The 13,719-nt window shown below is 37.0% G+C and overlaps 1 protein-coding gene across 27 annotated transcripts in view; it reads right to left on the reverse strand.

Annotated features, from left to right (window-relative positions):
• jbug (filamin-type immunoglobulin domains fbug) overlaps positions 1-13,719 on the reverse strand; it is a 250,789-nt gene that overhangs the window by 196,756 nt on the left and 40,314 nt on the right. For 10 of the 27 annotated variants that reach the window (XM_073989964.1, XM_073989955.1, XM_073989957.1 and 7 more), the window contains exon 2: positions 6,453-6,890. In XM_073989964.1, the coding sequence (XP_073846065.1) occupies positions 6,453-6,701 (249 nt within the window). In that variant the 5' untranslated portion in view covers positions 6,702-6,890. Of the gene's footprint in view, positions 1-6,452; positions 7,250-13,719 lie in introns of those variants that run through there. The other 17 variants (XM_073989965.1, XM_073989956.1, XM_073989984.1 and 14 more) reach the window with 7 other exon arrangements.

Below are 13,719 nucleotides of genomic sequence, written 5' to 3' on the forward strand. Positions count from 1 at the left end.
TTGTTCAGACTTTTATGAAATGAAATTTAATGAAGCATTGTCGTGAGACATTGTTACTGTCAAATGGAAAAACAACACTCACTGAAACATCGCAGCAACAGTGAAAAAATAAAATATTGGCGACATACAAATTTCATCGAACATTTTTAGTGCATCTATGTATGTGTGTGTGCGGGTTCAGTTAGTTGCAATTCACCTGTAAGTGCAATGTGAAATTATAGCCACATTGAAGTGGCAACAATGACAAAACAAGTAGCGCCACTCTAATATTTTAATTAAAAAATATACCACAAAAACTGTATTTTATAAATGTTGTGAGGAATTACCTGAATAAATGTATATTTGTGATATGTAATTGAAATATTTTAAAATTAAAGGCCTAAGAGAAAATTTCAACAAAATTACTCTGTTGTATGTGTAAAAAGATGCATCGATTCAAATATTTAAAAATTACACAACGCAATAAAATCTCGTTAATTTATCTACTTATGTCCAACTGTAACCAATTATACAAACAATTTCTAATTGATTAAACATTTCTAAATATTTCTGTAAACACAATTTAGCTTTTATCTTAACCTTTACCTGAAGCCAAACCCTGTTTTTTTATCACTTATTTTTCTAATCCCGGCATGTTCAAATACCGAAATGACAATACATCCCATCCATTGCGAACACAAATAGCCTGAACGGCAATGAAGCATCAATTTACACAGCGGTGCGTGTAAATGTTTGATGCTAATTTTTTGTTTTTGCAGTTAGCAAGTTGACGGAATTCACGTTGACAACGACACCAGTGAAATGTGGCGGGGTACACTGGCTGAGTTACATACTGGCTTAGGTAGTCTCACCGTGACAGATGCACAACGATCATGGCTATGCTTATTGTCGTCGTCGTCGTATCATTGAAATTCAATTTTATGCCAAAAAAACCAGGGTGTGGATAAGCAAAACACTTTGCACTTTGAGTTTTGATTTTGAAATGAGTGTCCGGCATGTTTAACCCTACCGTTGCTAGGGCAGTATACGGAAGGTTATAAATGGAATACAATTTTGCCTTAGTAAATGTACGTAAAGTTTGACCCATTTTTGCATGAACTTGGAAATTGAAAGTTACATATGTTTGGGAAATTTCAGTTCAAAATGAAACATTTTAATTATGTATATATAATTGTTTCACAAACATCCCATACGGGACAAGGGGAAACATTACTGTTTAGATAAGTACTGCGAGAATCATCTGAAATAAAATTTAGCATTTATCCGCGAACATCTTCAGCTATATTCTTAAGCCTAAATGTTCCAACTTTTGTGGGTGAAGTACCGGTCTACAATCGCATTTGACGTAAGATTCTTTGAAAGCAGCACTGGAAGCAAATATTGGACCAAGTCAGGGACTCCATTTAAGAGCAATATTTGGCAGCCGTAAAGTTTTTTTTACAGATTTAAGGCAATTATTTCAGTCTGTATTGGCTTACCCACAATAACAATTAGACTATCCTAATATGAGGCGCAAAAATAACTTCTGTAAAAATTTCGAAATGAACTGAACATTTGCGAACAAATTTGAAAATATTGTGTGGAAGGTGTTCGTAAGTGTGGAACGAATGAGATATTAATATTCGCAAAAACGGGACCAATGCCAATAACTTCTTTTGATAGTTGTCGTGCTCATCAGACACAACCGTTGGTCACCATGGATTTTTTGCAAGGTAGGATGCATGAAACAGGACACTTTCGGTACAAATTTGCAAACGATCCTCGAACAGCCCTTCAACTGGACCTAAACGATAATGTTGACCATCTTGGAATATAGACCATCTTGGAACATGACGAATATTTGAAATAATTTGTACGATGTGCAAAGTTTCGGCCAAATTGGATACTCAATTCGTTAATTTTCGTGCTGGGTTTGGCAAGCTCCATATAGCTTTTGAGACATTTTCTCAAGAAGCATGGACTTGTCCAAAAGAAAAATTGAGCCGTCGTAAAAGGTTGTGCTCACGGTTATTTCAAAAATGTTGATGCGAGAAGTGTTCCTAAACTGCACTTCTGCCGTAAAATTTTAAATTTCGATGTGTAAAAATTGGACTAAATCGGTTTCTCGCTTCGAGAGTTACCGTGCGCACCCATTACAAAGTAATGTAACAAAATAAAAGTACTTACTTCACTACTTACTAAGTAATGAGTACGGTGGCACAGAGCGTGTGTGTCCGACTACAAACCCTAGAGGTATGTGTTTAGAGCTCACCGAAGCGTCGGAACGCGAGTTTTTTGTTAAAAAAAAAAAAACAAGTAAAAAAGCATCAGTCTGCTTTGCCGACAGAGATATACCCTCAGCCCGTTCAAGAGATATCGTGCATAGCATTTTAGTGACATTTTTTTTCAAATATTGGGGGGGGGGGGGGGGTAAGTTATGAACCGACATTGCCTATCTCCGAACTGAAACTAAGTTTGGAAAAAATATGACAAAGGCCAAAATTTGGACCAAATCGTTTGATCAGTCGTGCTCTCCAGCCACTACATATGGTGCCATAGGGTTTTTTTACATCTTTGGAGAGTTTTCTCAAAAAGTATGGATTTGCCCCTGAAAAACTTTTACTGTCGTAATGGGGGGTGGCGAATACAAGTTGCTGCAACAAAAATCGAAGTGTCCATATTCGAACCTGATCTATGTTTATCTGGTAGATATATTAGGACGTGTAAAGTATGTACCAAATCGGTCAATCCCTTCAAGAGTTATCGTGCGCACAATGTTTCCGGACATTTTTGAACTTTGTGGGGGAGGTACCTGAAGGAGTGGACCGATATGGCCTATCTTCGAACTTAAACTATGTTTGGACAAAATGTTACAAAGGCCAAATTTTGGACCGAATCGGCAGATCCGTTCGAGAGTTATACTGCGCTCCAACCACTATACACGGTGTTATAGGGTGTTTTGCACATTTCAGTCTATTTTCCCAGGAAGTATGGACTTGCCCCAGATGAAACTTGTACAGTCGTACAGGGGGCAGTGAATATAAGTTGCTGCTACAAAAATCAAAACAATTCGATAACAGGTCCTAAACCGAACTTTTCCGAAATCTTGTGGGAGGTACCCGAAGGAGTGGACTAATTGAGTTCATATTGGAACCTCATCTATGTTTGGTAGAAATTTCACGATGTGCAAAGTATGGACAAAATCGGTTACTCCCTTCAAGAATTATCGTGCGCACAAAGTTTCCGAACATTTTCGAACTTTTGTGGAGGAGGTACCGGAAGGAGTGGACCGATATAACCCATCTTCGAACTTGAGCTAAGTTTGGACAAAATATTGAGAAAGCCAAATTTTGGAGCAAATCGGTCCATCCGTTCGAGAGTTATCGTGCGCACCAGCCAGCCAGACAGACCGACGGGCGGACATTGCTAAATCGACTCCAAATTGTCTGAAACACATTTCGTCCAACTATACTTGGGGTCTAAAACCATTATTTCGATTACCCTCGTTAGCATTAATGCTGAGCGTATAATAAAAAAACAGTTGGTGGTGCACATGTAAGCGGTTAAACAACCCTTAATGATCGTACGCGTGGCGTGTTCGGCTACAAATCGAATTTCGCATGATCAAATCCAGCAGAGACCAAAATAAAATTAAAATATGACAAATTCCACCTCAAGTACTCCAAAAATTGAACATAAGTTTTCTAGCTTATTTTTCAACTTCTAGTGGTCATAGATGAACAGCGGCTCTAAGAGAACAGATGACCACTGCCTTCTCTGGTTGCAAACCAAAAACCACCACCTAAGAATCCATGGTACCGTCGGAAGTGCTGTACTGATAAGTAAAACTCGGCATACAAAACTACAGCCAGAAACAACACGAATCGCCAAGGAAAAATATCTGGATAAGAGTTGATAGGTGCAGTTTCAGAAAAAAGAAAGAGCATGGAAAACATGAGCGTGAGAAACTCGAGGTGAAGTCAGAAAATTTTACCAAAAAGTACTCGTAAAACATCAGACAGAAGCGAATGGTGCGGGCTCATTCTCCGGCAAAGATGATGAATGAAAACTAGTAGCTGATACAGATAGCACTCTAATCTACATCTGGAAGTAGCAAACATATACTTCGATGAAGATACTCCAGAACCAATTCTAAATTAGAGAATTGTTTTTTTACTAGACTGAGAAACAATAAAGCAGCAGGAGCTGATGGAATGCCTGCCGAACTGCAAGATCGGTGACCAAGTACCGATAAAGAGCACGCATCAGTTGATTATCGAAATTTGGAAGAATGTACGCATACCCTCAGTTTAATATGTCCCGCACACAAAAAAAGACGGTTTGCCAGGTTTTAGACCTGGTAAAATCTTCACACTGCGTCAAATACAAGAGAAGACTATCATGCCGCCTTTGGCAGCCCATTAAGGTCAAAGGTGTTCCTAACCATGTCTGACACGAAGTGACACCAAATCAGTAGTTTATTTAGGAGAAACACTCTCCGAGACCTTCAATAACAAACGAGGTTCCAGACAAGGTGACAGTCTATCGTGTGACTATAACTACATCATCCAATGGGAACTATACCAATACATGGATATACGTTGACAATTTTTAGTGGAGAAGTTTTGTGAGCATTGCGAACCTCAAATGACAAACATCAAGTAGTTCGGTCAAAAATTTGCTAAAAATCCTCAAAATAGCGAAAATCGAAATTCACCGTTATATGTATATCGGCTATACAAAAATATAGCCCTATGCGAAAAATTGTTGGTGGAGAAGTTTTGTAGCCTCTGGGAATCTCAGTTCTTAAATTACGGATAGTTCGGTCAACAAACTCCACAAAAGTCCTAAAATGGGGAGGTCCAGTTATGTGGGGGCTATATCAAATCATGGACCTATGTTGACAATTATTAGGGAAATGTTTAATGACCACTGGGAACCTCAAATGTCTAAGTAGAGATAGTTCGGTCAAGAAATGTTGCTAAAATCCTCAAAATACCGAAAATCGGGATTGCAGTTATATCAGGCTATACCAAAACATGCACATAGGGTCAAAATTTTTAGTGGAGATGTTTTGTGATTGCAGTCAAAGTCAATCACGGGTTAAAAATAAAATAAAAGGTAGTTCAGTCAAAAATGTTTGCTACAACCATCAAAAAATCCGTAGGTACCGTTTTATGGGGGCTATACCAAAACATGGACCTATGCATGTCGACAATTTTGACGTAGAAGTTTCTTGACCATACAAATGACAAATTACCGGTAGTTTGGTCAAGAAAAGTAGCTAAAATTCTGAAAATACCGAAAATTGGGAGGTACCGTTATATGGGGGCTAACCAAAATGGAGTCCTATGTGAACAGTTTTTGGTGGAGAAGTTTTGTGGCAGCTGCGAATCTCAAATATCAATTAACAGCCAGTTCAGACAAAAATCCGCAAAATACCTACCATTTGGAGGTACCGGGGCTATACCAAAACATTGATCTGTGTTGACAATTTTTGATGCAGCAGTTTTGTGACCACTGGGAACTTTAAATGTCAAATTTCAGATAGTTTGGTCGACAAATAAAGGTAAACTCCTAAAAAGGCCTAAAATCCGGAGGTACCATTAAAAATTGGGGTATAAAAAACAAAGAACTATGACGACAATTTTGTGACCACGCGGTAGTTTGGTCAAAAATATAGCTAAACACCTCAAAATACCGAAAATCGTGAGGTACCGTCTATACCAAATCATTGACCTACATATATTGAAAATTTTTAGTGAAGAAATTGAGAAAATTGTGACAGCTAGGAACCTCAAATGTCAGATTGCAGCTAGGTCGGAGAAAAATGCAGCTAAAATCCTCAAAATATCGAAAATCGGGAGGTACAGTTAGGTGGAGCCTATACCAAAACGTGGCTCGATATAGTCCATCTTCGAACTTGACCTGCCTTTGGAAAAAGACAAACGGATGCAAAAGTATAGAATTCTAGCTCAATAATTGTGGACGCTAGAGTGACTACAACAGACGAACATGATAAGATCGGCTCAGAATTTTATACTGATCAGTGGTTATTCCAATGCTTTAAAAACGGAACTCATTGATATGAGAGAAGTCTTCCTTGTCCCTTCTGGGAGGTTTATGGGAAAATATGTTATTTTACAAAAAAACTTCAGCCCCGTTTCAACATGCTATACTATCGATTACATTTCCGTATTTGTTATTACCCCCAATAACATTGCAAAAAAAATCTTGACTCTATAAACACCTTTTACATTTGCCTTATGGACTGTTTCCAATTCAAATCCATATTGACCATTACAAGTGAATGCGGGTTTTGTATTACGACAATATGAACAAATAACCACTGCATTGAAAAGATTGTACACATCTCGAAAATTCCAATAGTATCCTGCACTTGACACATACAACAACAATAAGAAGAACAAAGCGAAAAAAACAACAACAAACAAAACTGTGGATCAACTTACCTGCATTCCTGTTGGACGTAAATGTTCATTCACCCAATTGCGAAATGTATTCGCCTGTATTTCCACCCATAAATCCTCATTGCCGCGTATGTTCATACCTTTGGCGGCAGTGCCTTCGGGGCTGCGAGCCACTAGACCGGCATGTGTGATTTTTTGTGTTTCAGTTGTGCCATCGGCATTGTGTTTTAGAAGGCCGGCATGGGTAATTTTGGCGCCCTTTAAATCTTTAACATCCATGGTGCCCACCATGGTTGAACGAGTTGTTTTGTGTACAAAGGATAGCTACACCAATACACGAACACTGAATTTTATTTCTCTTTTTATTATTTTTGTACTTGGTTAAGACGTTTTGGTTTTCTGTATTTTTTTATACAGTTGGTTTTGAATAAAATATGTTTTATTTATATTTATTTCTTATTCTTTGCCGCTCCTTACACTCTAAAGAATATTGAGAAATTTGATTAATTTTTTTGTTTAATATTTTAAATTATTTTTCTTTTATTTTAATTCTTCATTGACTTCCTGTATCACTAAATTTATTTTTGGTCACACACTTTTTTCACAAATTAACACTTTTCAGGGTAGATAGATGTTTGATTTTGCAACTCTTGTTTCTTGTATGTACTGCCTCTTTTTCATTGAACCTTTTTATATTTGTTGTATTAAAAATAGATTTTTGTTTTATTTATTTCTCATTATTCGTTTGTTGCCCCTCTTTTTAAATATTTTTTATATTTTTTTCAATTTACAAATTTCAATTTCGTTTTCGTGTTTACACATCGATCGTTTCATTCAGACTGAAATACCATGGCAATACAACAAAATTCAGGTGGGTCTCTATGAAATTTTGCAATCGAATAATAACACCAACAACAATAACTCTATCAGCCGTCATCAGCCCGCCAGCCAACACAATAACAATAACGCAAATTCTACCTACAGACTTGTGGCCAAAACCGTCAGCAGTCACAGCAATAGCGGCAGCAACTTGTGCTTCTCACACACACAAAATAATGTCAGTTTTAAATCACAACCAACAGCAACAACAACAACAATAGCGACAATAACCAGCATAAGCCATCTCTGCTGTCCAAAACACGCTTTAAAAGTATACAATTCAGATTCGCTGATGACGTCAGTTTTTACAGATCATATGCGTATGAGGTTGTGTGTGTGTTTGCGTGGAACTCTGGCGATTTCATTTTCAACCACATCATTTTTTTATTTGGTTTATAAATCATTTTCGCCGTTTCTGTTTTCGCTCTTTTTAAGTCATCGTAAAAAAACAAAATAATAAACACACATTCACACAAAACAACAACGACAACCAAAACTCAGACGTTTGAAATCATCACCTTGTTTTATTCTCTCACCTATAAAACGCCCGCAAAATGTGATCGTTGTTGCCAATTTTTACGTAGGCCGAACTCTCTGCTACTCTCAAGAGCATTTGTGAAGTCTTTATACTTGCAAAAGCTTACAGCGCATGTGCACATTCTTCTGAGTGCGCACAGTGGTCCCGTATTGGTAGTATTTATGTCTATGAGGTTATAAACGAAAAACAATACTTGTGGAACTGGTTCTCGAAAATGTCCATTATAGGTTTGTGCGTAATACGACTACAACAGTCGTTAACATAATCCTTTATCTACCAGTCGGTTTCACGACAGCTATGTACATATATATCATTCTATTAAGAGATTCAGGACTAGGCGGGGAATTTTAAACTTTCATCTATGAAGAGAACTGATAACGGCAACGCATCAAACCTCTTTAGTTCAACCATATAATGAAAGGTCAATCCGTAAATGCAATGTCGGTTGAGTTTGGCTCTATATTTGCAGGTCGTTGTATGTCATTCTAGGTGGATAAAAATATATAAGACGGTAGAATTTTTAGTAATGCAAATCTGTCATATCTGCCCACATTTTAGTATAATAATAGTTCCACAAACATCCCAGAAGGGACAAGTTAGACTTTTCTCATATCAATGAGTACACCCCGCATTCCCTTAGCTCAATGATATGGGATCTACATGACTGAAATACTCAGGAAATGTCGCCAAAATTACTGAGGGGTATTTTGCCACCCTTGAAAAAGTTTGTGGCCACAAATCAGAAGTTTAGCACGTTTAATTCCAACAGAGAACAAAATGAAAATGTGGAGTAATAAAATATTATAATTGTTCCACAAACATCCCAGGCGGGACAATGGAGACTTCTCTCATATCAAGGAGTGCACCCCGATTCATATTAGCTCAATGATATTGGACCTACAGTTTATCGACGAGTCCGAACGGCTTGTCCTAAGAGACCACTTGTAGAAAAGTTTTACATGGCTTAAATACTCAGGAAATGTCGCCAACATTACTGAGGGGTATTTTGCCGCCGTTGAAAATTTGATGTTGCCTAGCCGGGAAATCGAACCACGACCTTCTGCGTGCAAGGCGGGTGTGCATACCATTGCACCACGGTGGTACCCAATGGAGTATTACATACATAAATCAGATTAACAAGGCAAATAAAGTCCTTAGCGTATACGCATTGGCAAAAGTTATAAGTATAGGTGAATCGCAAAATCAAAATTTTAAAATAATTGAGAAAAGGCTACAGTCGGGAGGGAGCCGATTTTCGGTATTTTTAAGGTTGTAGCCTCAATATCCCACCGAAATAAATGAAGTTTGGTATTTAGTCTTCGTTGGGTGTATAATACTTTCCACCAGAAATTTGTCGGAATAGGTCCACGTCTTCATATAGCCCCCATAGAACGGAACCTCCCGATTTTCGGTATTTTTAAGGTTGTAGCCTCAATATCCCACCGAAATAAATGAAGTTTGGTATTTAGTCTTCATTGGGGGTATAAAACTTTCCACCAACAATTTGTCGGAATAGGTCCACGTCTTCATATAGCCCCCATAGAACGGTATCTCCCGATTTTCGGTATTTTTAAGGTTGGGGCCTTAATATCCCACCGAAATGGCTGAAACTTGACATTTAGTCTTCATTGGGGGTATAAAACTTTCCACCAAAAATTTGTCGGAATAGGTCCACGTCTTCATATAGCCCCCATAGAACGGTATCTCCCGATTTTCGGTATTTTTAAGGTTGTAGCCTCAATATCCCACCGAAATGAATGAAGTTTGGTATTTTGTCTTCGTTGGGGGTATACAACTTTCCACCAGAAATTTGTCGGAATAGGTCCACGTCTTCATATAGCCCCCGTAGAACGGTACCTCCCGATTTTCGGTATTTTTAAGGTTGTGGTTCATATAGCTCCCATAGGACGGTACCTCCGGATTTCAGGTATTTTCAAGGCTGTGGTTGGTATTAAGTCTTCCTTGGGAGTAAAAACTTTCCACCTAAAATTTGTCGGTTTAGGTTCAGGCCTTCATATAGCCCCCATAGAACGATACCTCCCGATTTTCGGTATTTTGACGGTTGTGGCTATTTTATTGACTTGTCTGAAGAGAATTTTAAACAGAAAAATTGTACACACAAACATTTTTGTACCTAATATTGAAATATTTGTTGCATAAGAAAATATGTAAAATGCATACATTTTGCATATGCAAAAAATTATGCATTTTGCATATGTCATATGTTACGATTGCAATGATTTCTAAATTTGGCATGAATCGCACCAAAAATAGGGGTTGCATAAAATTCCGCTGTCTAGTGATTACAAACAAACAAATTAAAAAATGGGATGTATTACCGAATATTGCGATATTTCAGTTATTTGGCCGTCTACGCCAACCTACATTGCATCCTTGTAAAGATGTGATTTTCTATTTTCAAATTCAGACTTTGATATTCTCTTTAGAAAAAAACGTTGAATTTTTCTCCAAATCAGTTGTTTGCCCATTTCGACCCCTAAATATTATCTGACCATCACCAAAATCAATGGGTTTCTTCCCAAAATTTGGTGACGATCCGATCGAAATTGCAACCGGTATCGTGATTAGAAGGTTTATATGGACAGACGGACAGACTGACGGACGGAAGGACGGATACATATAGCCAGATCGACTCAGCTAGTCGGGACATTCATTTTGGTATCTATAAGTATGAGTCTACGACCATTATTTCGATGCGTTACAAACTTTTTGGCCAAAATAAACTTATAATACTTTCCCCACATAGCAGTGGTTCCAGCCAGCCATTGGCCAAAAATAAAAAAATTTCAAATTTTTGTTACAACATCTTGCAACTATGACAGCTATGACATGGACCTCTTTAAAAATATATTAGGCTTTGTTTAATTCGAACGCGTTCTTCTTAAGAATGGCTCCAAAAGTCGGAACATTAGATTCATATTTTTGGTAGTGAGTACACCTTATATTTTACGTGCAAGTAAATATATTCAAAATATCGCGAAACTAATACGTATTGCTAAATATTATAATGGATTTTGAATGAGGAGATGGTAATAGCTTTTATTATTAAAGTAGCGTTTTAACTTGTTGTGGAATTCCAGGAAGCCAGGAAGAACGCTATAAGATCTATATTAACAAATTTATCAATTTTCAGACAAAAATATTGGTATATTTAAACCGCTAAATTTGTTTGTTTTTACGTTGTATTGCAGATTATTTGGTCGCCACATGCCTATTTTTGCATGTTAAGATAATCGGTACTTTTGTTCAAGATATTTTGTTTTAACATCATAAAACAATTCATAACTTAAAGCCCCTCCAGAGGGGAAAGAGGGGGAATGCTACTCTCATGGTTTCTTAAATCAATCTTCGCAGCAGCACAAAGCAGTAACCAGCGAATTAGCTTGATATCCACTGTGCATAGTGGTGTAGGTCATAACAATCAAACTAAAAACAAATTGTTTTGAAAATATGTAAATTGAAACCGGACACGAGCCCTTGGTCCGTCCTTATATTTTCAAAATTCTATATTGAAGTTTTCTCTTGTCTGGAACCTCTATATGACGTGTCTAACGTTAGACTCTAACGACACCACTTACAAAGCCGACATTACGGTGATGAATTTTTGTCAACGTTGAACCTTTTTGTGTGTTATCAAGCCTGGAAAAGGTTTTAACAGCACTTCCTGGATGAATTAGCCAAAGTGTTAAAGGTTCTTAGCACTTTTGAGCCTCAGCGGTTTAAAAACTTCCACACAAAAATTGTGAACATCAATGGCTTTTTAATTAAGCGCCCACACATAGTATGTTTTCAGCAAGGTCAAGTTCGAATATAGTCTATATCGGTCCACGATTTGGAATAGCCCCCAAATTCCGCCAGGTTTCAGTTATTATGGCGTATTTAGCAACAATTTATGGCCGAATAAACTATAATTTGGCATTTATGGTTTCCAGAGATCAAAAACTCCTCCACCAATATGAGTGGACATGGGTCCACGTTTTGGAATAGCTGTATGTAACGGTAATGCATGATTTCAGGTATTTTGAATCAATAAATTTAGTAAATATATAAATATCTACGAATAGATATGGAATGCTGTTAACGATTTATGCATTAATTTTTTCATAAAAACAAATATAACATTTTTAAATCTTTTTTCTTTATATGAGAATTAAAACCACAATTTTTCCTTAATCTCTTTATTTTTAGATTCACTTTGGCAGTTTTGTTGAGATGTGTTGTTTTCGAATTTAAAAACAACAAGTTTAAAGTGGGTGTAGTTAAAATTAATTACTTTTGGGGATGGCAGAGAAGACTAGTTTCGTCCAACGCCACTTGGACTCATCACTTCTCTTAGTTCTTTGTATTGAAACAAAGAACCCTTCCCCAATTTTATGACGACTCGAGCTCAAGAATAAGTGTAACTGATGAATTCGTTTAAATGCGAATTCAACCGAAACACCTAAAAAATCTCGTAGCCGCATATGTAAACCAAATTAACTACAACAAATATGAGATTAAGCTTAACTTACATACTAATATTAAGTAAAACACACATCTCAAAAAACTGTGAAAGTGAATCTAAAAATAGACACAGAGCACGGTGGACGATTGGTTGTTGTTATTTTTCGACAACTATCAAAATAGTTATGTGTGATTTTTTTTTTCAAATGTGCATCATCCAATTAATAATGGTTTCAGACCCCAAGTATGCTTGGACGAAATCCGTTTCAGATAATCTGGTGTCGGTTTAGCCATGTCCGTTCGTCTGCCTCTCCGCACTATAACTCTCGAACGAATTTTGTATTTGGTATTTTGTTCATACTTAGTTCAAACTCGAAGATAGGATATATCGGCCCAGGAACTTCTCCCACAAAAGTTCAAACTGTTTCTCGAAGAGGGTAACCGTTTGGGTCCACATTTTGCACGTCATAATATTTTCTACAGACATACAGTCTGTCGCAAAAATTAGTATACACCGTTGAAACCAAAATGTATTAGGGATAAATGTCACTATAACTTATTGAAAACAACAAACAATTAGTTTTATTTGATAGACAAGAAGGTTGTCTTCCTTAATAACAATTAAAAGTGCGCAATATTTGCATACATTAGCAAATGTACGGTTCGAATCCCAAAAAGACCAAAATTTATGTCGCAAAAGTTAGTATACAACGGAGAATCCTCGTGGAACTGTGTAAAAAATTCTTGATATTTTTGAACAAAATGAAACTAAATCAGTACTTAAGATCATAAAGAGTATATTAATTGGTTTTAATGGCAGTTATAGTACTTATAGTGACAAGTCCAACGTACATTGGATCGTAAAATGTACAAAAATTGGTCATCTACAAATACAACAACTGTAGCGGCAAAATTCCGAGTGTTATGTCCTGTTTATGAATTCTAAAGCCATGAAATGCTCAGAAAAGCTCTAAAGTTTCAATTTGGGGTGATCTTGATCGAGTTTCGACTTGTCCTGTTTGAAAAAACGGAAATTTCTTGAAGGAAATCCATACTTTTGAGGCCATTGTCCTTTTGAAACATGTAATAATCCTTAATCCTTACACATAAGGACTTTCCTTTTGAGTCAATTTTCTCACAAATGTTGCCCCTTTTCATATTCCCACCAAAAGTTAATAGTAGGAGAACCTCAAGGTCCGTTGTAAGCCCTACAGTTATACTGTCCTACCGGCCTTTCAGCAGTATCGGACATGCTTCTCGTATCCCTAGTGTATAATGTACTACTAATGTCTAATGTCTAAGTGAAGCGAGCACAGCTTTTCAGAACGTTTTTGCACAATCCATGCGTTATAACAGCAGAGAAAGCTCTGTATTAAAATTTTAAATTAGCTATCATATCCTTCTGTGGTGATGGAGTACCACTGTAGA

This window comes from Musca autumnalis, unplaced genomic scaffold (assembly GCF_047663935.1).
Source record: "Musca autumnalis isolate F117 unplaced genomic scaffold, ASM4766393v1 scaffold_5, whole genome shotgun sequence".
Classification (NCBI taxonomy): Eukaryota; Metazoa; Arthropoda; class Insecta; order Diptera; family Muscidae; genus Musca; species Musca autumnalis.